General features: G+C 41.3%; 1 protein-coding gene across 1 annotated transcript in view; it reads left to right on the top strand.

Moving 5' to 3' along the window:
* The window catches only part of Cht10 (Chitinase 10), a 32,755-nt gene extending 6,270 nt beyond the window's left edge, over window positions 1-26,485 (top strand). The window contains exons 2-10 of the mRNA XM_065222972.1: window positions 18,649-18,696; window positions 18,765-18,973; window positions 19,033-19,562; window positions 19,624-22,526; window positions 22,588-22,773; window positions 22,831-23,110; window positions 23,171-24,183; window positions 24,245-24,855; window positions 24,920-26,485. Coding sequence (XP_065079044.1) covers window positions 18,670-18,696; window positions 18,765-18,973; window positions 19,033-19,562; window positions 19,624-22,526; window positions 22,588-22,773; window positions 22,831-23,110; window positions 23,171-24,183; window positions 24,245-24,855; window positions 24,920-26,381 — 7,221 coding nt within the window. The 5' untranslated portion in view covers window positions 18,649-18,669 and the 3' untranslated portion in view covers window positions 26,382-26,485. The remainder of the gene's footprint in view (window positions 1-18,648; window positions 18,697-18,764; window positions 18,974-19,032; window positions 19,563-19,623; window positions 22,527-22,587; window positions 22,774-22,830; window positions 23,111-23,170; window positions 24,184-24,244; window positions 24,856-24,919) is intronic.
* The last annotated feature ends 1,190 nt before the right edge of the window (window positions 26,486-27,675 follow it).

The following is a 27,675-nucleotide window of genomic DNA, read 5'->3' as shown; positions in this document are numbered from 1 at the left end:
GCATAGAAAGCTGGATATGCGAATTAATCAAATTTGGGTTATCGGGCTGAACCCCGGAATTGAGGGAAAAGTACTTAATTTTGGGAAGTTTTTCATCTCCGTGTGTAGCTTTTTTTATTAAACTTGTTTTAAAATTGATCAAATGAGTACCACCGGCAAAAACTTTTGTGATGTATTTTTATGGATATGGTGGATGGGTTTTGAATAAATATGTATGTATACAGAATGATAATTCCATGGACGAGTGCAGCGATGGATTTGAGTTCAATCACTCGAGTAAAAGTGACACAAGCTGCGGGCAATGTCTACTAATCATGAACACTAAATGTTCATGAACAATGAATAATGAACATTTAGTGTTCATGATTAGTAAATATTGCCCGCAGCTTGTGTCACTTTTTCTCGAGTGAGTGAACTCAAATTCATCGGTGCAATCGTCCATTGTAGTGCAACTATTTTTCACATGACATTCTTTTTTTATTTTATTTTCTTTCACCCAAGCAATCAAAACAAAATCTACCGAACACTTTATTGAAATTTTCGACAAATGTTGACAACCGTGAATTTTGTCGAGATTCAGCGTTGTTTTGTCGAGATTCAGCGAAAAAAAAAACATGGTCCAAGGCTGTGTTCCATTTGGTGAATTTTCATTTGATTTTGACACTTCGAAAATAAATTATAATCTTCGAAAATCCTTCTGTTGTCGATCATCAGATTTTCGAAAAGGTGTAAATTAATTCCTTGTCCGTACAAAATAAGTCTGGTGAAATAAATAGCAGGTTTGAATGAAAATTTTCCTTCTGTCGATTTAAAGAGAAAATTTACAAAATGGAACACCGCCTAAGATCCGGATTTCTATGTCTTATTAATATATTTTATATCCGTAAAAAGTAGGCCTTTTAAAATTAGACGCATTAGACATTAGATATGTTAGAAGCGAAATATTACTCTTTTGCAGCAAACATTTTAAATAAACAACTGCGTAGATAGGGTAAATTATGGCTTCGGCACCCATTGACTGTTTTCGGCAACCGAAATTGAAACGTTTATTTTACTGTATTTTCCCATCAAAACTCTTCGCTGAATGTATTAAGCCGATTCCTTACCTTTTCAGCTTAAATCTGATTACATTTTTACGACTGTGAATTCCTGTTATACCATATTTTTCTTTAAATGAAATATACATACTACAAAATACGGCTGATTTCGAGTTGCCGATAATAGAACAGCTGGTTAACACGCAGTTCAAATGGAAAGGGTGCCGAAGAAAAAGAGACTGCCGAAAATAGTCACTCTCACCTGAGAAGTTTGGAGCGTTGTAAAAACATGTTCAACCCGTTTTGATCAATTATGTCGATTGGAATTGTTAGAACAGCAAGCAGCAGATAAATGTCAACAAACAAACCTGTCATGTAGGGTATACGTCCCTAACCTCGGTCTAATATGCAGCCATAGATTACGTTTTTAATCATAACTCATCAATTAATTTACCTGCAAACGATATTCTACTGCTAAATGGTATGCTTAGATATGCTTATCATGTCGTTTGCTATCAGGAACCGCAAAAAGTTGAAAAACTTACTTTTTTTAAGACAAAAACTCACCAGGGAAATGTATGTAATATCGGTCTATTGTCCCCAAATTGGGTCTATTTATGGATGCAACTTCGTCCTATCCTGTTTGATTCTCAAAAAAAACGCTCTTGGTAACGTTTTCTTATGTATTTTTTTTTATCACTATCACTGTTAACTTAATACTCTTCATTCCTCAAAACATTTCTTAGAGAAAATTTTACGAAAACTACATTAAATCACTCAAGTTAAAAATTAAAAATTAAAAATTTCGCTTATCGTCTTTCGACCGCAGAATATCTAAATCAAAACATTGTGATGTTCATTATACAGATTTGGCAGAAAAAATCTCCCTTCCTGTTCGTTCCTTATCATCCAAATGCAAACCACATTGTTGACGTTACTCTTATTGCTATATGCTGTCAAATGAATTTCATGGGCCAAAGTTAGGAACATAGAAAAGAAATGTGTCCCTAAAGTTGGGTCCATGATTTACTTGTGAAAACGTTGTTAAACAATTAAAATAAACATAAAATATTCAAACAGTAACTGTGAGTTTTACGTCTAGTGTGTATTATCAGGTAATTCCATTCAATAAATGCCATAATCAGGCCATTTGATGATCGTCAGTGCAACCTTCCCATCTTAACCTTAGAAGTCATGGCGGCTAAAAACTCCGAACAGAGTGATATTCTCAACCAGTTTTATTACTTACGAGAGCTGAAAATGTATTGAAATGTTGTGATATAAATTGATTTGTGTGTGGTACACATTTATCAATCATCAGTGATCAATATTTTCCTTATTTTTTTGTGTAATATTCCTTAATTAATTATTTATTTGCGTGATAGGCCGAATGAAAGGACTAGACCCACATTACATACCGTAACCCTATGTGTGTGACGCTGAGAAATCGCTAATAGAAGTTCGGACGCTGCTTAGATTGACGAGAATACGTAAATTCCCCTATTATCGAAATATTAATCGCATGGTAAATTTATTGATATAAATATTGTGAATTTTTCACCCAAAGTAGACTCCTGCGTCACTCAAATTTTGTTTTCAACCATAAGCTAGTTTCATTATTAGGGCTCAAGTAATAAAACTCATATGATTTAATTAAAGATTGCGTTTCTGTTAATGAAATCTGATACGTATGCACTGACTACCTTGGATATCACCGATCCTGTTTACATTAGCAATTTTTTCATAAACTTGTCTGTGAAACCTGCAACCGATTTACATTATTTTCAATCGATAAACGAGACTGCTCGGCTACGCCTATATGATTGATGACAAATAATGAAATGCCTATTAAATACTCTGATGATTATGCTTGTCATGGCATCATGTCAGTACCGGTTTATTGCTTCTGCTGCTTATACAGCGTCTTTCCGTTTTTGACAACAGGTGATTTTTGTCTTCTCTGCTTTATATAGAAGCCATAGAACGGTATGTTCAATTTGTGGATATACCACAACATTCTTTAGGGATTATAGATGACAGGTAACGTATGAAACAATATCCAGAAAACACTGATACAAAACTATGGGATGTAATAACCGATGAAATCTTGTTACCAAAAACGGGAAGACACTGTATTATTAAACAGTAGAACGGTGGTGAAACTGCAAACAAGACAGGAACAGGCTTACCATTGCATGTACGTAACACAGCCAGAGAAGACACGATCATATCTACCGGGTTATGTTGGCTGTTATTGATCTTATTTACCTTGTTCAGCTCATTCCCATGCTCTTTGAAGTAATATACCTAATTGCTTTCAGAATGGCCACCTTAGGAGGATTGGCTTCTATTATTGTTTGTTTACCTTGTGTTTGCAGAAGTATTTTAATTTTCGTTCGGTTTGCCATTATTTTAACTTCGAGTTAAACTAGCCTAATATTGGCTCGCGGATTTAACCAGCAACATTCCTTGTCCAGTAATTAAACCACAGTCACATAACATATGTGGAACTCGATCATCAAAAATCGACCTCATTTCAGTGGTATAGAAGGACATTGATCTGTCAAATTGATTGTACCAGCTGTAAAATGAGAAAGGGTATCAAAGTTCTTTTGAATGACTCTACCGTGGTTTATAATTCTATGTGTTCCTAGCACTCCTGAACTCATGTCTTACTATTTCCTTAACCATTTATGTGCTTTATTTATAATTATATAGCTAACTTTAACAAATTCATCACCTTGCTTCATACAGCAAAACTATGGTAAACTTAGAATTAACATTTCCTTCTTTGAACACCTTCTTTTTTTTTTGAACGATTGCATCAAACTTTGATTTTATTAGGTGTCGTAGGAGGAAAAACAAGACCGCGTAAATTTGGAATTAAGTGTTTACTTTTTAAAGTCTAGAGAGAAGCAGCAAAGTTTGGAACAAGAGTACAAGAAGTACTATTTGAAAAATATTCGTTGTTTTGAGCTGACTTTGCATTGTTCCATTCGCAAGAATTTTGCAAGCAGAATGATAAATGAAATCGAGTGCTTATCGACACCTGAAATATCCAAGATTTCCCTATGTTTCTCAATTGCCGTCAAATGAAAATTTCCTTAAAAATCCCAACACAAATAACTACTCCAATTACTTTTTAACAAAAAAAAAAATGGTAAGGTTGATCCTTGTTGATTGAAAAAGCAAAAAAGGAGCTACACAATCATAACAAACTTTTTTCGACCACTATGATTAAGGTCCCAGGGTGGGACTCAGCTAGCTGTATCAAAGTTAGGCACTATTTACTAACGCAAATAATCGTCAATATGCATCAACTCGATATTTCGTGATGTAATCATAAGTTGAATCACTAAAAGCATAGTTAACAATATTTCAACAAACCACAGACAAAATGATAGTTTTACACCTATTCAATGTAATCACCAAATCTTCGAATTGTTTGCATTAGCTTATATTCAATTAACATAATTTCCGTCATGAATCCAATGCAAACCAATAAGACGAAGAAATAATGCATCTGTAAATAGGCAATATTACTTGATATTACTGAATAACAACGCTCTTGATTGGCTTCTGACCGACTTGAAAATATTAGCTAAAAAATCCTTTGAAAAGCCCCCTGTCGAGCTAGTCGAAAAAAGAATGCCCACACGTCAAACTCCGTCAAGCATTTAAACAGCGGACGAACACCATCTCATTACGCATTACCGTGACTATTGACAATTCGACAGTGAGCATTCATAAGGGCGTATACGCGATGATCGATTCTCTTCATCGATTTTCTCTTTTTTTAATAACTCGCTAGATTTAACGTTTGTCGGTGCGTTTGTTGTTGCTTTTGAAAGCCAATACAACCTATTACAACTCTACATTGAACAAATTATACAAAATTGTTTCGCTTAGCTGTAGAAATGCAAAGAGAAAAACGATGAAGAGAATCGATCATCGCGTATACGCCCTTATGCATGCTCACTGTCGAATTCGCCTCTTCGGTCACTCTGTAACTCTTCACTCCTACACGCTATTTCAAAACTACCCAAATTTGGGTAGAATCCACCCAGATCTGTCAAAACTGAACCCACCCAAAATGGGTAAACTATGTTGGGAGTGACAAGTTGACAAATTAACAACGTCGATCGCATTCATGTCGATGTTGTTCATTTGTCAAATTGTAACTCCCAACACAGTTTACCCATTTTTGGGTAGGTTCAGTTTTGACAGATCTGGGTGGATTCTACCCAAATTTGGGTAGTTTTGAAATAGCGTGTATAGTAAAAACCCATAAGCAAGCATCAGAATGTGCGTGAAACTTGGTGAACATTTCCTTACCCTTTCTCTCCTATGAAAATCTCATATGATTCTGTCAATCTTTGCGTGAATAAACGGCGGCTTGCTGGAGGAATGAAGAGATAAGACAAAGTCCGCCAGTCCGCATCGTGCTCTCTTGCCGTGCGGATCTATTTGCTTTTTGCTGAAGGAAGTGTTACTACTACCTAAAGCTACAACAAATTTAAACAGCACTTTTCAGTGCTCAACCTGTAAAAATTTTCTACCTTGTTCAACTCTTATTCCTCTTCGATCCTTGTTTGGACCCTACCCGAGGTAATCCTTCTTGGATATCGATTTGGAAAATTCCTCTTCGATCCTCCAGATTCTTATAGTAATCTGCTTGGAAGTCGATTTGGATAAAAATTTACTGCCGCCATGGCGCCTAAACGCAAAAGAAAGGGGCAAACTCTTGACCCCCCTTCTGATGAAATTAATTTGAGTAATCAATTTGATTTGCTCACGGATGATGAGAATGATCCATCATCCAAGAAAAATTCTAGTAAACTTTCCCGGCTTAATGCCAAGAAGGAAAAGATTCCCCCTATTGTGATAACCACTACCGATTTCCATGCTCTTCGCATGGAACTTTTGAATTTCGTGAAAGTTAAGTTTTCACTACAAATTGGACGTCGGGGTGAATGCCGTGTATTGGCTGAAACCTTGGACGGATTTAAATGTCTTCTCAAGTATCTTACTGAGAAGAAGCACAATTTTTTTACTTACGACACCAAAACTGAACGTGTGTTCAAGGTTGTCATGAAAGGACTGCCCAGTGGTGAATCCCTGGATCAGATCAAAGATGAACTGGCAAAATTACTTGGAGTTGTGCCACTCCAAGTAATCAAAATGAAAATGAAATCCCGTCCTGGCGATTCGCGCAACGGGATTTCTAATGATTTTTATTTAGTTCACTTCAAGTCTAGTGAACTAAACAACCTTAAGGCCTTAGAAAAAGCTAGCCTTATGCTCCATGTCCGAGTGAAGTGGGAACACTTCAGGAAGACTGGAGGAAATTTCCAAAACCTCACCCAGTGCCGTAAGTGCCAGGGATGGGGTCACGGAACTAAAAATTGCTACATGCCAGCTAAATGCATGAATTGTGGTGATTCCTCTCACGCAAAGGACGACTGTCCTGTGAAGGAAGATCCTAAGAAATTTAAATGTTCAAATTGTGGTGAAAACCACAAATCCAATTTTTGGGAATGTAAGACTCGCAAAGCGATCCTACAATCTCGTTCTAACCGTCAGGTAGGAAACGCTCCACGTTTCCGACCAGGTACAAATTCCTCTGCTGTTAACAACGGTCAGCGAGGAACAAATTCTACATTCGTACCCGTAGGTACAAATATCTCCCCTGCTTCAAATGTTTCATCTGTACCTACTCCCCTCGCTGCTAACAATGTTCAGCGAGTTAATGGAGCTACCTATGCTGCTATTGCAGCGGGTAGAAATCAAAATACTAACCAACGTTCTAATGGAAATTTTGACAATTTTGACTTAGGAAGCATTACTGCCCCCAAAATGGAATTTTTACAGAATTCATTAATTGACATGATTTCTGATATGCTTAAATCTAACTCCATGTTTGATGCTATTCAAACTGGAGTAAAATTTGCAAATAATATTGTCATGACTTTAAAATTCAGTAATGGATTTTAAAGCATTAAATATTGTAAATTGGAATGCTCGATCTCTTAAAGATAATGAAGACGAGCTATTTAACTTTTTAAGAGTTCATAACGTGCATATTGCCGTTATAACTGAAACGTTCCTTAAACCTGCCCATAAGGTTAAGAAGGACGCAAATTACTTGATTTATAGAAATGATCGTCTTGATGGACCCTGTGGTGGCGTTGCCATCATTATTCATAGACGAATCAAACATAAAATTCTTTCTTCATTTGAAACCAGAGTTTTTGAAACTTTGGGAGTTTCTGTTGAAACAAAATTTGGACAACTTACGCTTATAGCTGCCTATTTGCCATTCCAATGCGTAGGCCAGCAAAAGAATTTTCTCAAGGGTGACCTTCAGAAACTTACCCGTCATAGGTCTAAATTCTTCATTATTGGTGATTTTAATGCAAAACACCGCTCATGGAATAATGCTCAAAGCAATTCCAATGGTAATATTCTGTTTGATGATTGTTCTGCAGGTTATTACACTATTCAATATCCAAACAGCCCAACATGCTTTTCTTCTGCAAGAAATCCCTCAACTATTGATTTGGTCTTAACTGATTCATGTCAACTTTGTAGCCAATTGGTTACCCATGCTGACTTCGGTTCTGATCACCTTCCAGTAACTTTTGAAATATCCCTAGAAATAATTTGTAATCCCAACAGCTCTACTTTCAATTACCATAGAGCTGATTGGGAGCAGTATCGAACATTTATGGAATATAACTTCGATCCAAACATTCCTTTGCAAACCAAAGATGAAATTAATTATGCTCTTGAATCTCTGACTACTTCTATAGTTGAAGCAAGAGCTGCCTCAGTACCAAAATGCGAGGTTAAATTCGATTCAATTATAATAGACGATGATCTTCAGCTCTTGATCCGTCTTAAAAATGTCCGTAGGAGACAATATCAAAGAACACGCGATCCTGCCATGAAAGTTATCTGGCGGGATTTGCAAAAACAAATTAAAAAGCGATTCTCTGCCCTGAGGAACAAAACTTTTGAAAATAATATTTCTAAATTAGACCCGAGTTCCAAACCCTTTTGGAAACTCACAAAAATTTTGAAAAAACCTCAAAAGCCTATTCCAGCGCTTAAAGAAGGTGGTAAAATTTTGATCACAAATTTGGAAAAAGCTCAGAAACTTGCTAAGCAATTCGAGAGTTCCCATAATTTCAGTTTGGGTCTTACTAGTCCTATTGAGAATCAGGTTGCTCGGGATTTTCTGAATATTTTCTCTCGGGAAAATATTTTTGATGATTCCTGGGGGACTGATTTGGACGAAGTAAGGTCTATAACTAAAAATTTTCAAAATATGAAAGCTCCAGGTGATGATGGAATTTTCTATATCCTCATCAAAAAACTCCCAGAGAGTACCTTGTCTTTCTTGGTAAAATTATTTAACAGATGTTTCCATTTGGCATACTTTCCTGATAAATGGAAAAATGCAAAAGTTGTTCCAATTTTGAAGCCGGATAAAAATCCAGCTGAAACTTCTAGCTACCGTCCAATAAGTTTGCTTTCTTCAATAAGTAAACTTTTTGAAAAGATAATTTTGAATAGAATGATGCTTCACATCAATACGAACTCAATTTTTGCAGATGAGCAGTTTGGATTTCGCCATGGGCATTCAACTACTCATCAACTCTTAAGAGTTAACAATTTAATTCGTTCAAACAAATCTGAAGGCCACTCAACTGGAGTTGCTCTTCTAGACATAGAAAAAGCATTCGACAGTGTTTGGCATGAAGGTTTGATTGCTAAATTGAAAAAGTTTAATTTTCCACTTTATATTATGAAATTAGTTCAAAATTATTTAACTGACAGAACTCTTCAAGTAAATTATCAAAATTCCAAATCTAATCGACTACCTGTTAGGGCAGGAGTTCCTCAGGGTAGCATTCTTGGGCCTATATTGTATAACATTTTCACTTCGGACCTCCCTGATTTGCCTCAGGGTTGCCACAAATCTTTGTTCGCTGATGACACAGGCATTTCCGCTAAAGGAAGAAGTCTTCGTGTTATTTGCAGCAGACTTCAGAAAAGTTTAGATATTTTCTCTTCTTATTTACAAAAATGGAAGATTTCTCCCAACGCTTCCAAAACTCAACTTATAATATTTCCACATAAGCCTAGAGCTTCGTTTTTGAAACCTAGTAGTAGTCACATAGTCTTACTTACCTTACCAATCAGGCTAAGGCCTTGTTGTCCTCTGCTGTCCGAAGAAGTCGTCTCCACTCTACTCGATCCATGGCCACAGTTCGCCAGCCTCGTAGTCTGCGAAGGGTCCGCAGGTCGCCTTCTACTTGGTCGATCCACCTTGCCCGCTGCGCGCCTCTTCTTCTTGTTCCTGTTGGGTCGCTTTCTAGAACCATTTTCACTGGGTCGTCGTGCGGCATTCTTACGACGTGCCCAGCCCACCGTAGTCGCCCAATTTTTGCAATGTGGACGATGGATGGTTCTCCCAGCAGCTGGTGCAATTCGTGGTTCATTCGCCTCCTCCACGTTCCGTCATCCATCTGCACTCCACCGTAGATGGTACGCAACACCTTCCGTTCGAAAACACCAAGGGCGCGTTGGTCCTCCACGAGCATAGTCCAGGTCTCGTGGCCGTAAAGGACCACCGGTCTAATCAGCGTCTTGTAGACAGTCAACTTCGTGCGGCGGCGAATTTTATTCGACCGGAGCGTCCTCCGGAGTCCAAAGTAGGCACGATTCCCTGCCATAATGCGTCTTTGAATTTCTCTGCTGGTATCATTTTCGGCGGTCACCAGTGAGCCCAAATACACGAACTCATCGACCACCTCGATTTCGTCACCGTCAATCTGAACTCGGGGTGGGAGGCTAACATTGTCTTCCCTAGAACCTCTTGCTTTCATATATTTTGTCTTTGATGCGTTGATGGCAAGTCCAATCCGTCTAGCTTCAGCCTTCAGTCTGATGTACGTTTCCGCCATCATCTCAAAGTTCCGTGCCATAATGTCAATGTCATCGGCGAAACCAAGGAGCTGGATGGACTTCCTGAATATCGTGCCACTCGTGTCTATCCCAGCTCTTCTGATCACACCTTCTAACGCGATGTTGAACAGCAGACACGAAAGTCCATCACCCTGCCGTAACCCCCTTCGAGATTCAAAGGGACTCGAGAGTGTCCCCGATACTCGAACAACGCACGTCACTCGATCCATCGTCGCCTTGACCAATCGCGTCAGTTTATCCGGAAATCCGTACTCGTGCATAATCTGCCATAGCTGATCTCGATCGATTGTGTCGTATGCGGATTTGAAATCGATGAACAAATGATGTGTGGGCACGTTGTATTCGCGGCATTTCTGCAGAACCTGCCGAATCGCGAAAATTTGGTCCGTGGTAGCGCGGGCACCCATGAATCCCGCCTGGTATTGCCCCACGAACTCTCTTGCATATGGTGACAGACGGCGGCATAGAATTTGGGAGAGTACCTTGTAGGCGGCGCTCAGCAGTGTGATCGCGCGGTAGTTGCAGCAATCCAACTTGTCGCCCTTTTTGTAGATTGGGCATACGACACCTTCCATCCACTCCTCCGGTAATATCTCCTCCTCCCAAATCTTGGCAATTACCCAGTGCAGCGCTCTAGCCAGTGCTTCACCACCGTATTTCAATAGCTCACTTGGTAGTTGATCTACACCAGTTGCTTTGTTGTTCTTCAGCCGACCGATCTCCTCCTCAACTTCTTGAAGATCAGGGGCCGGTAGCCTGTCGTCTTCTGCGCGTGCTCCAAGGTCTGTTGCCGTGCCACCTTCGTTTTCTGCTGCTTCACCGTTGAGGTGCTCGTCATAGTACTGCTTCCACCTCTCAATCACCTCACACTCGTTCGTGAGAAGGTTACCGTCCAAGTCCTTGCACATATCGGCTTGCGGCACGTAGCCTTTGCGCGAACTATTTAGCTTCTCGTAGAACTTCCGTGTGTCGTTTACGCGGTACAGATTTTCCATCGCCTCGCGATCTCGATCTTCCTGCTGACGCTTCTTCCTTCGGAAAACCGAGTTTTGTCTGTTCCGCGCTTGTCTGTATCGCTCCACATTCAATCTCGTGCGGTGTTGCAGCATTCTCGCCCGTGCTGCATTCTTCTCCTCTACTAACAGTTTGCATTCGCCGTCAAACCAGTCATTTCTTCGGTCCGGGATTGCAGTACCTAGTGCCGCTACAGCAGTACTACCTATGGCTGAACGGATGTCCCTCCAGCCATCTTCAAGAGAAGCTGCGCCAAGCTGCTCTTCCGTGGGTAGTGCAACTTCCAGCTGCTGCGCGTAGTCCTGGGCAACTCCGGTGTCCCGTAGTTGCTCAATGTTGGGTCGTGGCGTTCGACTTCGACGTGTGTTATGCACCGTCGAGAGTTTTGAGCGCATGCATACTGCAACTAGGTAGTGGTCCGAATCTATGTTCGCACTGCGGTACGTGCGGACGTTGATAATGTCGGAGAAGAATTTCCCGTCGATTAGAACGTGATCGATTTGGTTTTCTGTGTGTTGGTCAGGTGATCTCCAGGTGGCTTTGTGGATATCCTTGCGGGGGAAAAAGGTACTTCGAACTACCATACCCCGGGAGGCTGCAAAGTTCACGCATCGTTGGCCGTTGTCGTTCGATACGGCATGCAGGCTGTTTGGCCCGATTGCCGGTCTATACATTGCCTCCCGTCCTACCTGAGCGTTCATGTCGCCGATGACGATTTTGACGTCCCGTTGCGAACAGCCGTCGTACACCTGCTCCAGCTGCGCATAGAACGCTTCTTTCTCGTCGTCGGGTCTCCCTTCGTGTGGGCAGTGCACGTTGATGATGCTGTAGTTGAAGAAACGGCCCTTAATCCTCAACTTGCACATCCTCGCGTTGATCGGCTGCCAACCAATCACGCGTTGGCGCATCTTACCCAGCACTACAAAGCCGGTTCCCAGCTCGTTGGTGGTGCCACAGCTCTGGTAGAAAGTAGCCGCTCGATGCCCGCTTTTCCATACCTTTTGTCCCGTCCAGCAAAGTTCCTGCAGTGCTACGACTTCGAAGTTGCGTGGTTGAAGTTCGTCATAGATTAACCTATCGCAACCCGGGAAGCCGAGCGATTTGCAGTTCCATGTTCCGAGTTTCCAATCGTAGTCCTTATTTCGTCGCGTAGGTCTGTGCCGATTGTTCCGATCCGTATTTCTTTCTTCGGTATTTGCAACTTTGTTTTTTTTCCAGGGCGGCTTGTTGGGCATCAAGTCACTATGAACGGAGTTCCAATTTCCTGGTCAAACCAAGTGAAATATCTTGGATTAATACTTGACCAAAAATTAACTTTTAAAGATCACATTGAGGGCATTCAAGCCAAATGTAACAAATATATAAAATGTTTGTATCCTCTTATAAACAGGAAATCCAAACTTTGCCTGACGAATAAACTTCTAATATTTAAACAAGTTTTTAGACCGGCCATGCTTTACGCTGTACCAATATGGTCTAGTTGCTGCACTACCAGGAAAAAAGCACTTCAAAGGATTCAGAACAAAATTCTGAAAATGATTTTGAAGTTGCCTCCCTGGTACAGTACAACCGAAGTACATAGAATTTCGAATGTTGAGACTTTAGCACAAATGTCCAACAAAATAATTAATAATTTCAGGCAAAAATCGTTGCAATCCTCAATTGCAACGATTAATTCCCTTTATACTTAGATAAGATTTAGTTTTAGTTTTTAGTTTTAAGATATCAATTGTTATACTGACATGCAGGTTAAAAAACCTGTTTAAAATACTGAATTGCCAAGACATGAACAATGTAAAAACACTTAGATATATATCATAACAATTAAGGCTGGTACGTTACTGCAGTAACTGGAGCACCTAGGTTAAAATGAAATGTAATTTATTTTGAATTTGGAACAAATAAAGAGTTAAAAAAAAAAAAAAAAAAAAAGACAAAGTCCGCTAGATTTCATGCACAGATTGTCAGATGCTTATGGGATTTTACCAGGAGTAAAGAGTTGCAGAGTCGCCGTTAACACCAATGCTTACTTTCGTAGGGGCTAATGCTGCAAACGTAAACAATTACTTTTTATGTGAATTTCTCGAAAATGAAATCTTCTTCAAGAAAACCAATACCATGATTGTGTAGAGAAAGAGTCCTCTTATCCACCTATCCGATAAAATTAGTGGCTTACATGGATTGACTTTGACCTACGAGACATTTACGAAAAAAGCCATTATTTATGTTTTCGACATTGGTCTTTATGGGCCTAACAGCTTTTGTAAACAATGACTTCTCTCGATTATTTCTAGGAATTCAAGGCGCGCCTACGCCAACCTACATAACCATCCGGGTAGGGGAAGACTTCCCCTACCTGATGGTGATATTGATTTGCTTGGGCGAACCTTGAGTTTCTAGAAATTATCGAGATAAGTCATTTTTTACAAAACCTGTTACGCCCTAATTCCAGCTCTATCTTGATATGTTATGTGCCACAGTCCATCATTAATAGTCCCAGAATTAATAACGGGGAAGACTTAAGGGCCACTCACATTATATCCGGATCTGACGCGTTGCGGCAAAGTGACAGTTGAATCTATTGTCTAACCGTCAAATTTTGTCAATGCAACGTAACCGAATCTATTGTGGGTGACCTTTTAATGATGTTAAAACGTGTTGGGCTATCTTGCACTGTTTTCTCCTACAACAACTTCTTGGACACACACAAGACGCGACGCGAGACAAGACACAACACTTATCGTTCTTACCAGGGCTCTACATTTTCGAAGCTCTAACATAAACTCGAGTTTTGTTTCTCTCATACAAACTTGTTCAACGCTTCATTTCTATAATGCCTAGTTAGACTATCAGCAAGAAATGATAATGAAACAGAAGCACACTTAGAAGGAAACGCTGGCTGTGGATCTTCTCGTCTTTCAATGTAAGTAACGTCGATTTTCTAGTTAAACGAAACCTCATTATGGCTTTCAATCCCCTTTCACGAACACTCTATCACCGCTCTTTCAATTTGTTTAAAATGCGTTTTGTCCCGTTTTCGTTAATTTTTTTAAAATAAATATGTGGATGGAAGATAAATTAAACATATTACGTGTAATCTTCAAGTGTTTTCACGTGAGAAATGCTTTAAATATGTATTTTCATTTTCGGTCATATACGTCATGAAACCTCTTTGATTTGTTTCATGAAAGAGAAAACTATCAAAGTCGAGCGCTCTTTCGCTTATCCGTTTCACCGAAGCTTGAAAGGAAGACCAATGGAGCGACGGGAGAAAGAGAGACAAGCGATGGAACATTTGTTTGTGTACGCCGACGGCGGTTCTAGAATGCTGCGAAGCTGTTCGACTTTAACAGAAAAAGCAAGCCTGCAGTCTCTTCGTCGCATAGATTTGGTACAACGTTAAAATAAATTAAAATTTACCTTTCTGTCGACCGGTTTCGGGCAGTGAAGCCACATTTTTTCGATTTTCAATCTGTATTTTCATCGCAAAAAGTCTTATCTGACAAAAATCTCTAAACAAATCTGTAAATTTTTTTGTTATGGTCTTAGTGGAGCTTTACGTAAATCTCCATTGAGTTAATTCATAGTTAAGTAGGACTGTGTTCAAAGTTTAGAATCTTGAAAAATTACTAATGTTTGCTTTCTAATGAATTTGACTATTTGAAAAATGTCGAAATCCTACAATATTTTTTAAAAGTGATGTGTATCTTGTCTTCAGATTGAAAATACAAAAGATTAAGTTCCAGTTGTGAGAGGCGAATCTGTTTCCGGCTGAAGATTTTCTTAATGAAGTAACAATCACAATTTTCTAGAATTTTATTTTGTGTATGTCTGTAATTACGAAAACCTTTATCTGGACATTTATTTTTATTTCAACTCTGTAATTTTTCAATAAGTATTAACACAAAACTTTTACTGAAAGTTCAGCCGAATTGTATGCAATATTCCAAAGGGTGTTCAACTCGGCACACCTTAATTCGTGCCGAGCTACTAGTTGTGTCAAAAGCTGTGCCAAGCGCTCTGCCGAACGTACCTGTCAAGGACAATAAAGTATGCTTATCAAGCTGTTTGGAAACCCTGAAAGTTATGACTTTTGTAATTTTGTTTACATTCTCAATTTCTCTGATGGATCATGCTAGACATTCACCTCCATTCTTATTAGAGCGTTAGCGGGTCGGGAAGTGGAAGAGGAACTGCAAACCATCAAACCAATCAAGCATAGTTCAATCCCACGCTTGGAGCAACATCGTCGAACCAGTTTTAAATCATCTGATCGACTCAGAAGTGCGTGTCCTCAAAGATATAACTCAAGTCTATCGTATCGCTGATTATGATGCCTTCCCCTGAAGAACTGTCATACTTTGAAAATAGGATTCTCAGCCACCGCAGACTTCAGCGTAAGCGCTTTATCAGGCGCTTAGATCTGTATAGAACTCGAGAAGATTCCCCTAAAGTCCACCCAATTAAGACTAATGACTGACAAGAATACCCGAGGAAAAACGCAGGAGAAAATGTGAAAATTTCCGTCCTGAAGATACTCGGCAAAACTGGGAGCCAAATCTAGCCGCCCCCTATAATAAGCTTGTTTTCTTCTCTATTGTTCATAACAAAATTGATGGTGTACCTCAACTCTCGCAGAAGATCCTGCTCTGATCCTTGTACGCTTCGAAATTGGATACACACGACAGTATCAAATGTTATGTTCAAAATTAAGAAGTGTGTTCTGGAATAAAGCCTCCAGTGGAGGACAGCATGTGGGCTAGAATGTGAGCAGCGTTGGAAAAATTTCACGATATTTCACGAAGTTCATCAAGGAAAAAGTTCGTGAGTCCTAGTGCGTTTTGGTGAACTTTTCCAATAGTGAATATGAAGATTCATCAAACTATAAATGCTAGATGCTCATCGTTCCACAGTTAAATCCGATCTTCGCAGGATGCATGGTACTCTTCTTTTCATACGAATAACAGCATAGTGTAGGTGTTCTGCCATTCCCGTTGGGATCCATTTGCTTGATATTGATAAAATTGTTGGTGTGGCCATGGGGCATTTTTCACAATGATTTCATCCTCAATCGAAAACGAATCGTCTCTAGAGGAAATCCGTTTCAGCCGTCTTGACTGCCGTTTCGACAAGACACTCTGGACCGGCCATGGTATACATAGATAAACTCGATTGAAGTGAGGCCCTGATAGAAGCTTTTCTAGATGAAAACACGATCCGTGTGTTTTTTGCTGCGATTCAAAATAGATGGACTTAGTTTTGTTAGGTTTGAAGAGATTCACGATTCGGACAATACTTACAGAATTTTTCGAATGATCCCCAACACCGGTGGGTATGCGTTTGTCGTTTTCAACTTCTTGATGGAATCCATGTATCACCAGTTTTATGTATGACATTCTCTCACTAGTTTCGTTTGTGAGTAAACAAAGTATTGACCCGAGTAGTAGACCTTAGAAACGATCGGTAAAATTTCAACACTCAACAGTGATGCCGTTTTATATTATTTTGTTTATGTCCTACTTGTCAAAGTGTACCTTAATGTGCCGAACAATGTGTCATGCTGTGTTTCAACACAGTGTGCAGAGTTGATTGCCCCTTGCAATATTCTTTATTTCTGAAATTTTGTTAATCAAATATCAATTTACCCAGTTGACTCTTCGACAAATAAAAAGGGAAACTACTATTTCTTCCAACGAGAAATCAGAGCATCTGAACATCAGAAGTCCATTCAAAAGATTCCAAGTCCATTCGAAGCTTAAACAATAATAATTTATTTAGTGAAAAAGACGATTTGGGTTTGATGCTCAGATTGAATTCAAGCTGTCCAAATGAAAGAAAAGATTATTATTCGGAATTAAAAAATAGTATAACATATTTTCCCCTTATTTGAAAAATTTGAAAAATCTGTATATTTTTGAAAAATCTGTAATCTGTATATACAGATATCTGTGCCAAAATAGTGACAAAAATCTGTATGATTACAGATAAATCTGTATATGTGGCATCACTGGTTTCGGGCGTGACGTTGCCCATCTACGGAACAATGTCCGACCGCTTGTAGCCCAAGTATTAAAAACCCAACCAGCGAATCTCGATTGTAATAACTTCGATTTACAGTCGAAATTCCCTGGTTGGGCTTTTAATACATGGGCTGCTTTTTAGTTGGACCTCTGCTGGTTGATCTAATTAAGGGGTCATGCTTACCTGAAAATTAAAAAAAAAATAATATTTTATAGCATAAATCAAAAGTGTTTATATGGTAAATGATGGCTAACTGTTTTCGGCAACCAAAATTTAAATGCCAACTAACACGATATTTTATGCCGTTTTCCCTTAAAGCATCAAAGTTGTATGCAAGCGTGTAAACAAAATCGTTGTTTATGCTAATTTAACCTGGGGGACGTGCTGTCAAATCAGTCTACTGATCATTCTTGTATGAAACTGGCTCTAAACGTAAACAATCGCTGTAGGTTTCTTATGGCTTGTTTACGTTTGGAACCAGTTATGCGAGGCATGCGAGGTAGGCGACGATTGTTCGTATTTGACAGCCACCTCCCCCCCCCTTGAATTTTACTATGGGAGATTTTAAGCGATTAAAATTCAGAACTTTTTCTGTGAATATACTACACAATTTCAAACGATTGCGAAAAAGTACAAAGTTGTGTTTACCTTGCAATCCAATTTGACTGCATTTTGAAAATTGAATATTATATCTACATAATTGATGTTTATTGCCTCGATGCTTGTTAAGATAAACAAATTCGATGAAAATTGTCGTGATCGATTGAGTTTCATCTGGATCAGACTAGCTGACAAATGGCTAAAATGTTGATTTTAATCACCGTTTCCCATAAACCGAATACCTAGGTTTTTAGATTCTGAAAGAATTGTTTGTATTTCAAACATGTTGGTACTCTATACGAATCCATTAGAATGAGGTGATGCCATTGCAAATTACAAGCATCTACTAAAAAAAAAATACAATCAGTTTTAGCAGGCTCTAGCATACCTCATTCACAATACGCTGCATCTTTCGGTTACGACTAGCCATAAATTCCCCAGTGCCCCACTAGAAACGGCACTGCAGTTACGGAGACCTCCAACAACAGTGAATGATGGCGATGGCGGAGGTGTGTCTGGTTTCATTCTTTTCTACGATTATGGCATAGCGGTACCGGTTGTAAGTCTCTCGAACTGCTATGATGCTTAGCGTTGATATTTTGTCTGTGTTTCTCCTCGTATTCTACACAAAAACTCCCATCAGAGCGTGCCTCTCGAGAAACAGGTTTCCCTCTGCTCTCAACTCGAGCATGTGCTCGAATCTTGTCCGCTGGAAGAGACATTTCTCATTAACGGATTGAAGGGTGAATGAGCTGATGATTTACTGCTGAGAGAGCGGTCAGATTCTGATGAATCCTTGACTATGGTCAAGTTCAAGAACCGATCGATCAAAGAGAATGCTCTCTCGCAGTGAATGTCGGTTACGGTGCATAATCAGCTTTATGGTTTTTGGTTATTTCCATAGCATGTTCTTATCGTTAATGTCGATTTGCATTTAGCCAAGCACTGATGATTTAAATGTCTGTACCATCTTTTGTTTCAGTTCCAATGATCACCGCGCAAAATGACTAAACGAAGATTATTAAATCCGGTAGGTTCTTTTGTTCTACGTTCATCTTTCGAACCACAGTCACGTACAACCCATCAATCTATCCACAGACACTCGTTGTCCTTGCCGTCTACTGGACAACGTCTAGCTCCAGTGCGTACAGGAATGTGCAACCGGAAGCCAGTACCTTTCTTCGAGACAGCGTTGAAGCTGTCCCACCGCATGTCTATGAGAAAACCTCAGCCTACACCTTGGAGGATGTTTTCGGTGCAAAGTCTCTACCGCTTAGAACCGCTGTCGAAAGCGCTCCCGTCAATCTGTGAGTCATCGAGTCATATTGAGCCGATTTTCTCGATACTAAATTATCCATTGTTTCAGGGTCGATGAACGTCGCCCTTTGCGAGATGCCGTCGAATTTCGCATAGTGGACATGGATAATGCAATCGAAGATGTGGTCAGTGAGGTGAAATCCGTCGTAATCTCGGCAAAACAGTCGGTTGAATCAGCGGAAACGTTCGATTACCAAGCTCCTCAAATGCCAATCTTCCGAAATAAATATGCTGCCTACTCCTTCCCAATGCATTACGATACGAAAAATCCTCAGCCTTTCAGGTATGGGTCACCGTATCAACAGTTGGTGGATATCAATACGTTGAAACAGGTTCCTACGGTTGAGTACAATCAGTACAGTCATTTGCAAAAGGTAGCGGACTTGAAACAAAACGAAAGCGACTACAAAGTTATCTGTCATATGACCAACTGGGCTTTCTATCGAAAGGATGATGCTCAATTCGTCCCAGAGTACATCGATAACAAATTGTGTACCCATATAATCTACTCGTTTGCAACTTTGGATCCAGCGACCTTGATGATGAAGGAGTTCGACTCGTGGGCTGATTTCGAAAATAGTACGAGATTTATAAATTTATCGTTTGACATTTAATTAACATTTCCACGATCTATTTTCAGACCTTTACAGCCGAACCATAAGTGCTAGTGGATCGGTTCCGGTTTTGTTGGGAATCGGTGGTTGGACCGACTCAGTGGGAGACAAATACTCTTCGATGATCGGTTCGCCATCAAACCGAAGGAACTTCATTAGAAATGCCATCGTTTTTCTCAAAACACATGGATTTTCGGGGTTACACTTTGATTGGAACTATCCAGTTTGCTGGCAGAGCGATTGCTCCAAGGGACCTTCTAGTGATAGGCCAAATTTTACGAAATTTATTATGGAAATGCAACGTGAGTTTTCCAGGGAAACCCTCATGGTCACAATGAGTGTTTCTGGATATAAAGAAGTGATTACGGAGGCATACGAAATAGCCCAGCTGTCCAACGTGGTTGATTTCATGACTGTAATGGCCTACGACTATCATGGATCATGGGAATCGCAAACAGGTCACGTTAGTCCTTTGTTCGGCAATGCGGGAGACAAATATCCGCAGTACAACGTAGACTACGCTATGCAGCTATTGACGAAGATGGGAGCTCGAAAGGACAAACTCATAATGGGAATTCCAATGTACGGTCAAACGTTTATGCTGACTCGTAGTAGAGACAAAAACGAGGTCCCAGGAATTGGAAGTCAAGCATCTGGTCCAGGAGACGCAGGTGAAGACACCAGACAGCCGGGAATGTTAGCATACTATGAAATTTGTTACCGAGTTCGTAAACAGAAGTGGATGGTAGGACGTGATTCCTTGATGGGACCGTATGCCACTTGGAGAGATCAATGGGTGGGTTATGATGACCCAGTCTCCGCAACGGCTAAGGCCAAGTACGTTATGAAGTCTGGGTTTGGAGGAATGGCTGCATGGACAATCGATTTGGATGATTTCCAGAACAAATGTTGCGAGGAAAGGTACCCCGTGCTGAGCGCTATTAATCGCGCTCTAGGTCGATTGAAGACACCTCAGCCAACGGTGGTTGACTGTACGCGTCCAGTACAGCCAATGACTCCACCACCAGCTGTAATGACTATACCAGTAGATAATGGAGGCGCTCCTATTGCTACCACTTCTGCCACTACATGGCCAGCATGGCAAGAACCTACAACCACCAAAATGACTACAACAACAACACCGAGAACTACCACAACAACTACTGAGCGACCAACCACGACAACTCGTCGTACAACCCGGACAACGACAACCACTCGAAGACCTACCCCAAGACCTACAACGACGACGACAACTACCACAACCTATGTTCCACCGACAACTACTGTCGGAACTACTATCCCAGCGCCAGGACTTGTCCAACCAGAGCTAACGGAAGGTGAACTTTGTGAACCGAATCAATACAAAGCCCATCCATCCAGTTGTAATTCGTACTACCGCTGCATCTATGGAGAGTTCAAACAACAGTTCTGCGCCGGAGGTCTCCATTGGAACGAAGTCGCTATGCTGTGCGATTGGCCAGCATCTGCAAAATGTACGAAGGATAATGCTGCTCCTCCTCAGGCTGCCGCCATACCACCAACAACCACCATGGCTCCGGCTACCACGACACGAAGAAGAACTACCACCACACCGTACACCGCTGCTACTCGATGGACTACGAAACCTACCACAACTACTCCTCCAAAGCCTACCCGACCTTCTAAGAAACCCGTAACAACTACCAAGAAACCTGTGCAGCGGCCAGTCGACAAGTGCATAAACGGTGAATATTATCCGCACAAGAGTTGCGACAGTTTCTACATCTGTGTCAATGAGAAGAAGATTGCCCAACAGTGTGGGCCAGGGTTGTTCTGGAACGAGGACGACAAGAGTTGCGATTGGGAGGACAACGTTAACTGTGTTAGTCGAGCGCAGTACTACAAACTGTTGACCAAAAACTCCAAACTGGCTGCTCTGAAGGTGCTTTCAGAGGACGATCCATGTGAAGGGCACACCCATCTTCCATATCCAGGAGATTGTTCGCAATACCTTATTTGCAATTGGGGACGCCTGGAAGCGGCTAGCTGCGCCAATGGGCTTCACTGGAATCAGCGTAGTATGAACTGTGACTGGCCATCGAATTCAAAATGCACGCAGTCGGAGACTGCCGAAAACAGTTCAGAAGAAGGTGGTGAATCGGTTTCCGAAGAAGGACAGGATATCGATGGTCCTCATCATAAGCCCACTACTACGAGTACAACAACCACAACAACGACTACTACTACAACTCCAGTACCGATGCTAGAACCGCTCTCCGGTTACTATAAGATGGTTTGTTACTTTACGAACTGGGCCTGGTACAGGAAGGGATACGGTAAGTACACACCAGACCACATCAGGACGGATCTCTGTACGCACATCGTGTACGGGTTTGCAGTACTTGATTATTCTACACTGACGATCAAGACACATGATTCGTGGGCTGATATTGACAACAAGTTCTACTCGCGGGTAGTGGAAGCCAAGAACAAAGGAGTCAAGGTAACTCTGGCAATCGGAGGATGGAACGATTCAGCTGGCGACAAATACAGCCGCTTGGTGAGAAGCGCTGCATCTAGGGCCAGGTTTATTGAGCATGTCGTAGGATTTTTGGAAAAGTACGGCTTCGATGGTTTGGATCTTGATTGGGAATACCCGGTATGCTGGCAAGTGGACTGTAAGAAAGGATATGCGGATGAGAAGGAAGGCTTCTCAAGCTTGGTACGTGAGTTATCGGAGGAATTTAAGCCTCGAGGATGGTTGCTGTCGGCTGCAGTATCTCCCAGTAAGACAGTTATCGATGCTGGGTATGATGTTCCTAGTTTGGCTCGGTACTTCGATTGGATCGCAGTAATGACATACGACTTCCACGGGCAGTGGGACAAGAAGACCGGCCATGTTGCTCCACTTTACTATCACCCTGAGGATGAGATCGACTTTTTCAATGCTGTACGTCTGTTGAACATTGTAAATGTGTAATCTTCAGTCTAATGCCAGTATTAATTTTCAGAACTACTCTATCAACTACTGGATAGAGCTGGGTGCACCATCGAGGAAGTTAGTCATGGGAATGCCTCTGTATGGTCAGGCGTTTGCTCTTGCCGATCAGAAAAATAACGGACTGAACGCAAAGGCTCCTGGGCCTGGGCAAGCAGGAGAGTTCACTAGAGCTGCTGGATTTTTAGCTTATTATGAGGTCAGTTGATGTTTTGGGACGGGGTCAATACGATAATTATTTTCGTTTCATCGACAGATCTGCGACCGAATCCAGAACAAGGGCTGGACAGTGGTTCAGGATGAGCTGAAGCGAATGGGTCCCTATGCTTACAAGGGTAATCAATGGGTATCCTTCGATGACAAAGAAGCTCTGTTGAGAAAGGTACAGTTTATCCGAGCTATGAATCTTGGAGGTGGCATGATTTGGGCTCTTGACCTTGATGACTTCAAGAATCGTTGCGGACAGGGACATCATCCTCTGTTGACAGCTATTCGAGAAGGACTGAGGGATGCTCCAAGTGGAGTGGAAGTTGTTCGTGAGTATCTTCTAGAATGAAAGTCCTGATTTTGTACTGTAACGTACTTTTCATTTACAGCACCAACGGTTCCCGAATCAAATAAGGAAGAAGAGATTCATGAAACAATCGATACCAACAGCGTTGAAACCCATCAAGGCAATGCGGCGTCAAGTGAAAAGCCACTCGTCAACAAGGTTACTTCCGAAGAAGACGAAAACGCCATTGAGTCCGACGACGATTACAAAGTCGTGTGCTACTTTACGAACTGGGCCTGGTACCGTCAGAATAATGGAAAGTATCTACCGGAAGACATTGATCCCGAACTGTGTACTCACATCGTGTACGGATTTGCTGTGCTAGATCGGGATCGGCTGGTTATAAAACCGCACGATTCTTGGGCTGATATCGATAATCGATTCTATGAAAGAGTCGTTGAATTTAAGAAGAAAGGTAAGAAGGTAACGGTCGCCATAGGTGGATGGAACGATTCGGCAGGTGACAAATATAGTAGATTGGTGCGTAGTGCCACTGCTAGACAAAAGTTCATCGCGGACGTAGTTGCGTTCATCGAAAAGTACGGTTTTGACGGGTTGGATCTGGACTGGGAATACCCCGTGTGTTGGCAGGTTGATTGCAAAAAGGGATTTTCTGATGAGAAGGAAGGTTTTGCGAGCCTTGTCGTAGAATTATCCAAAGTGTTCAAGCCTAAAGGATTGCTTCTGTCATCAGCGGTGTCGCCGAGTAAGAAGGTTATCGATGAAGGATACGACGTGGTGACTCTTTCAAGCTACATGGATTGGATCGCGGTGATGGCCTATGATTATCACGGTCAGTGGGATAAGAAAACTGGGCACGTGGCTCCAATGTACGAACATCCGGATGATTTTGACAAGACTTTCAATGCAAACTTTACTATTCATTATTGGATAGAGAAGGGGGCCGATCCGCGAAAGCTTGTCATGGGAATGCCAATGTACGGTCAGTCATTCTCGCTAGCCGATAACAACGAGCATGATCTGAATGCTAAGACGTATGGTGGAGGTGAAGCAGGAGATTCCACTCGTGCCAGAGGATTCCTTTCTTACTATGAGGTAAGCTTCTAATATTAGAAAAACAAGTAGACCAATATTGCTCATCGATACATTTATTTAGATTTGCGCCAACATCAGAAACAAGAAGTGGACAGTCGTACGTGACAGGAAGGGACGAATGGGTCCCTATGCATACAAGGGCGACCAATGGGTATCGTTCGACGATCAATACATGATTCGACACAAAAGCGAGTTCGTGAAAGCAATGGGACTGGGTGGTGCAATGATTTGGGCTCTTGATCTTGACGATTTCCGTAATTTATGTGATTGTGAGGAATACCCGCTGTTGAGGACAATCAACAGAGTCTTGAGAAACTACCCAGGACCAGGACCAAGATGTGTTTTAGAAAAAGAACCCCATCGTGAAGATACACGACCAACTCGCCCTCCTATGAGTACCACTCAGGAAACTACCAGGCGACCAACCACCACCTCGACAACAAGAAGAACTACAATGAGCACAACCACCACTTCCACTAGACGACCTACAACAACGACAAAACGAAGGACATCCGCAAAGCCAACTTATACTACTACTAGCACTCCTTCCTACCAGGAGATTGCGAACGAAGTGAACGAGCAGAGCTGTACAGATGGACGTCTTTTCGTGCCCCATCCCACGAACTGTAATAAGTACTACATTTGCCAGTATGGAAAGTTGTACGAGCAAAAGTGAGTACTCGCATCTTTCCGTTTCCCTATTATATGTATGCAAATCAATCTCTCATTCTTACAGATGCCCTGCTGGTTTGTACTGGAGCGATGATCACTGCGATTGGCCGCAAAGTACCAACTGCCACAATAAGCAAACAGATACCCCAACAACTACGAAAAAGCCTAGCTATTCAACAACGCAGCGAACTACAAGGACTACGCGTCCACCGAAGCGAACAACCATGAAGAGTACTACCGCATCGTGGTCACCGGAGTCATCTACGACAGGTTGGTGGTCACCTGATACGTCTAGTATGGTGTGGTGGTCTCCGGATACAACATCAAAGAGACCAACAGCACCACCCGTACAAGATCCTGACGTCCAAACAACCGGCAATAATGACTTCAAAGTTGTCTGTTACTTCACTAACTGGGCATGGTATCGACAGGGCGATGGAAAGTATACCCCGGACGACGTCGATCACAATCTATGTACCCATATTGTTTACGGGTTCGCTGTGCTGGATCGTGAATCACTTACAATCAAGACACATGACTCGTGGGCGGACATAGACAACAGATTCTATGAGCGGGTGGTAGAGCATAAACGTAGAGGTACCAAGGTGACGTTGGCCCTTGGCGGATGGAACGACTCTTTAGGGGACAAGTACAGCAAGCTAGTTCGTAGTGCTTCTTCAAGGCGCCAATTCGTTAAACACGCCGTAGAATTCATCGAGAAATACAACTTTGACGGCTTGGACCTGGATTGGGAATATCCCGTATGCTGGCAAGTGGACTGCAAGAAAGGCTTCCCAGATGAGAAGGAAGGTTTTGCGGAACTTGTGAAAGAACTCGCTGTTGAGTTCCGTCCACGGAAATGGCTTCTGTCAGCAGCAGTGTCTCCCAGTAAGATGGTTATCGACGCAGGCTATGATGTCCCCGTTTTGGCAGAATACTTTGACTGGATTGCAGTAATGACGTACGATTTCCACGGACATTGGGATAAGCAGACTGGTCACGTGGCACCACTTTATTACTACCCTGGAGACACGTACGACTATTTTAACGCAAATTTCTCCATCAACTATTGGATAGAGAAGGGAGCTCCATCAAGTAAGCTAGTCATGGGGATGCCTTTATATGGCCAATCATTCTCAGTGGCTGATACGGGCAAGAATGGCCTAAACGAAAAGTCGAATGGACCAGGCGAGGCAGGGCAGTTCACTCGTGCCGGTGGATTCCTGGCGTTCTACGAGATTTGCGAAAAAGTAAACCAGAACGGATGGACTGTGCATCGAGACCCGGAGGGAAGAATCGGACCGTATGCACACCGTGGTAACCAGTGGGTATCGTACGACGATGTTGAGGAGATTCGGCGAAAGACGCAATTCGTGAAGCAGATGAAACTTGGCGGTGGTATGATATGGGCGTTGGATCTGGATGACTTCAGGGGACGCTGTGGGTGCGGTCGACATCCTCTGCTGAAGACAATGAATCAAGAACTGGGACGGATTACTACTAAGCGGCCGGAGAATTGTACTTAACAGCAAGATGTTGTTTATTGTTTAAGGTTTGATGCATCCATGTGGAGGAACCGGATAGAGTGAATTGATGTAAGGAAAGAACTGATAATAAAAGTAAAAAAATAGTAGTTTGTTTAAAATCTGTAATAGATTCGAATTCCGTGAACCGGCAAGAGGTCAGATGGTGTTGTGGCATTAATTTGCGTGTTGAGATGAAACAGGTTTGAATGCGTTGTTTACACGTGATGGGTTCATTGAATCTTCGCCAAACGTATAGGTACTTAATTATTTTATAGTGGACTCAGTTCTGATCAAATTGCTTCCAGTCGCCATGAACACGATTTCGTGAGGATGCCCTGCGGAGTAATATTTTCAATTATCACTCTTCCGGTATCTGTGCCACATGCCGAGCCCACCGTAGACTGTCGTGTTTAAGCTTCAAAATGTCCATTCGACACATTTTACCATACCATACCGTGAATATACGGTTTTGCCAGATTTTTTAACAATTTTTGTAGTGTACAAGGTATTTGCTGGAATGCAAACTTTTAATTCTACCAAATAAACTATTGTAGTTTATTATTTTTTTTAGCAACGATTTTTCTTTGTGTGTCTAAAAGATAATGTTTTCAGAGCACAACGATTTTTTTTTCGATCCCTTAGGCCAGTGATGGTCTCGCACGTGGTGCTTGAATCCCTATGATGCAACAACCTCATCATCAATTTCTTTTTGCATCACGAATGGCCGAAATTATTAGGAAACACACAAAATTTAGCTTAAAGAAATGAGATGAGCACCACTGACATAGACTTTCATCTCGATTTTAAAATCAAGATATAGAGCAAAATATGTTGACACCAAATTTGTTTTATTTTCATTATTTTGAACAAGTCGAGACACATTGGACCCTAGGAGGGAGAAGCAGATAGCACACACGGAATTCATTGTATACTTGTTGAAAATTTGTACCACTGAAATCAAATCAAAAGAGGCGCAGCCAGGCATGGAAAATCATTTGCATTCATTTCATACATTCATCTAACTTTTTTCATCAACAGCATTCCGCAAAATGATATATAGAGCTTTTGTAGGGGTTTTGTTATTAGCTACAACTTTTGGTCATAACTCAAATCTGTATCTCTTATGCATCACGAATTAGAGCGGGCAGAACTTGTTACTGTTTTTCAGTGAATGTAAAATACATTCATTGAAAAACAGTAGTGGCTTATGCTCGCTCTGGTTCGTCATGCATAAGAGATATGGATTTGACTTGTTAAGAAAAATTGTAGCTAATAACAAAACCTACAAAAGCTT

This window comes from Ochlerotatus camptorhynchus, unplaced genomic scaffold (genome assembly GCF_037179485.1).
Source record: "Ochlerotatus camptorhynchus isolate MF236.1 unplaced genomic scaffold, CSIRO-AGI_Acam_v1.1 ptg000015l, whole genome shotgun sequence".
Classification (NCBI taxonomy): Eukaryota; Metazoa; Arthropoda; class Insecta; order Diptera; family Culicidae; genus Ochlerotatus; species Ochlerotatus camptorhynchus.
Note: the sequence above shows the minus strand (reverse complement) of the source record. Positions and strands in the feature narration are given on the sequence as shown.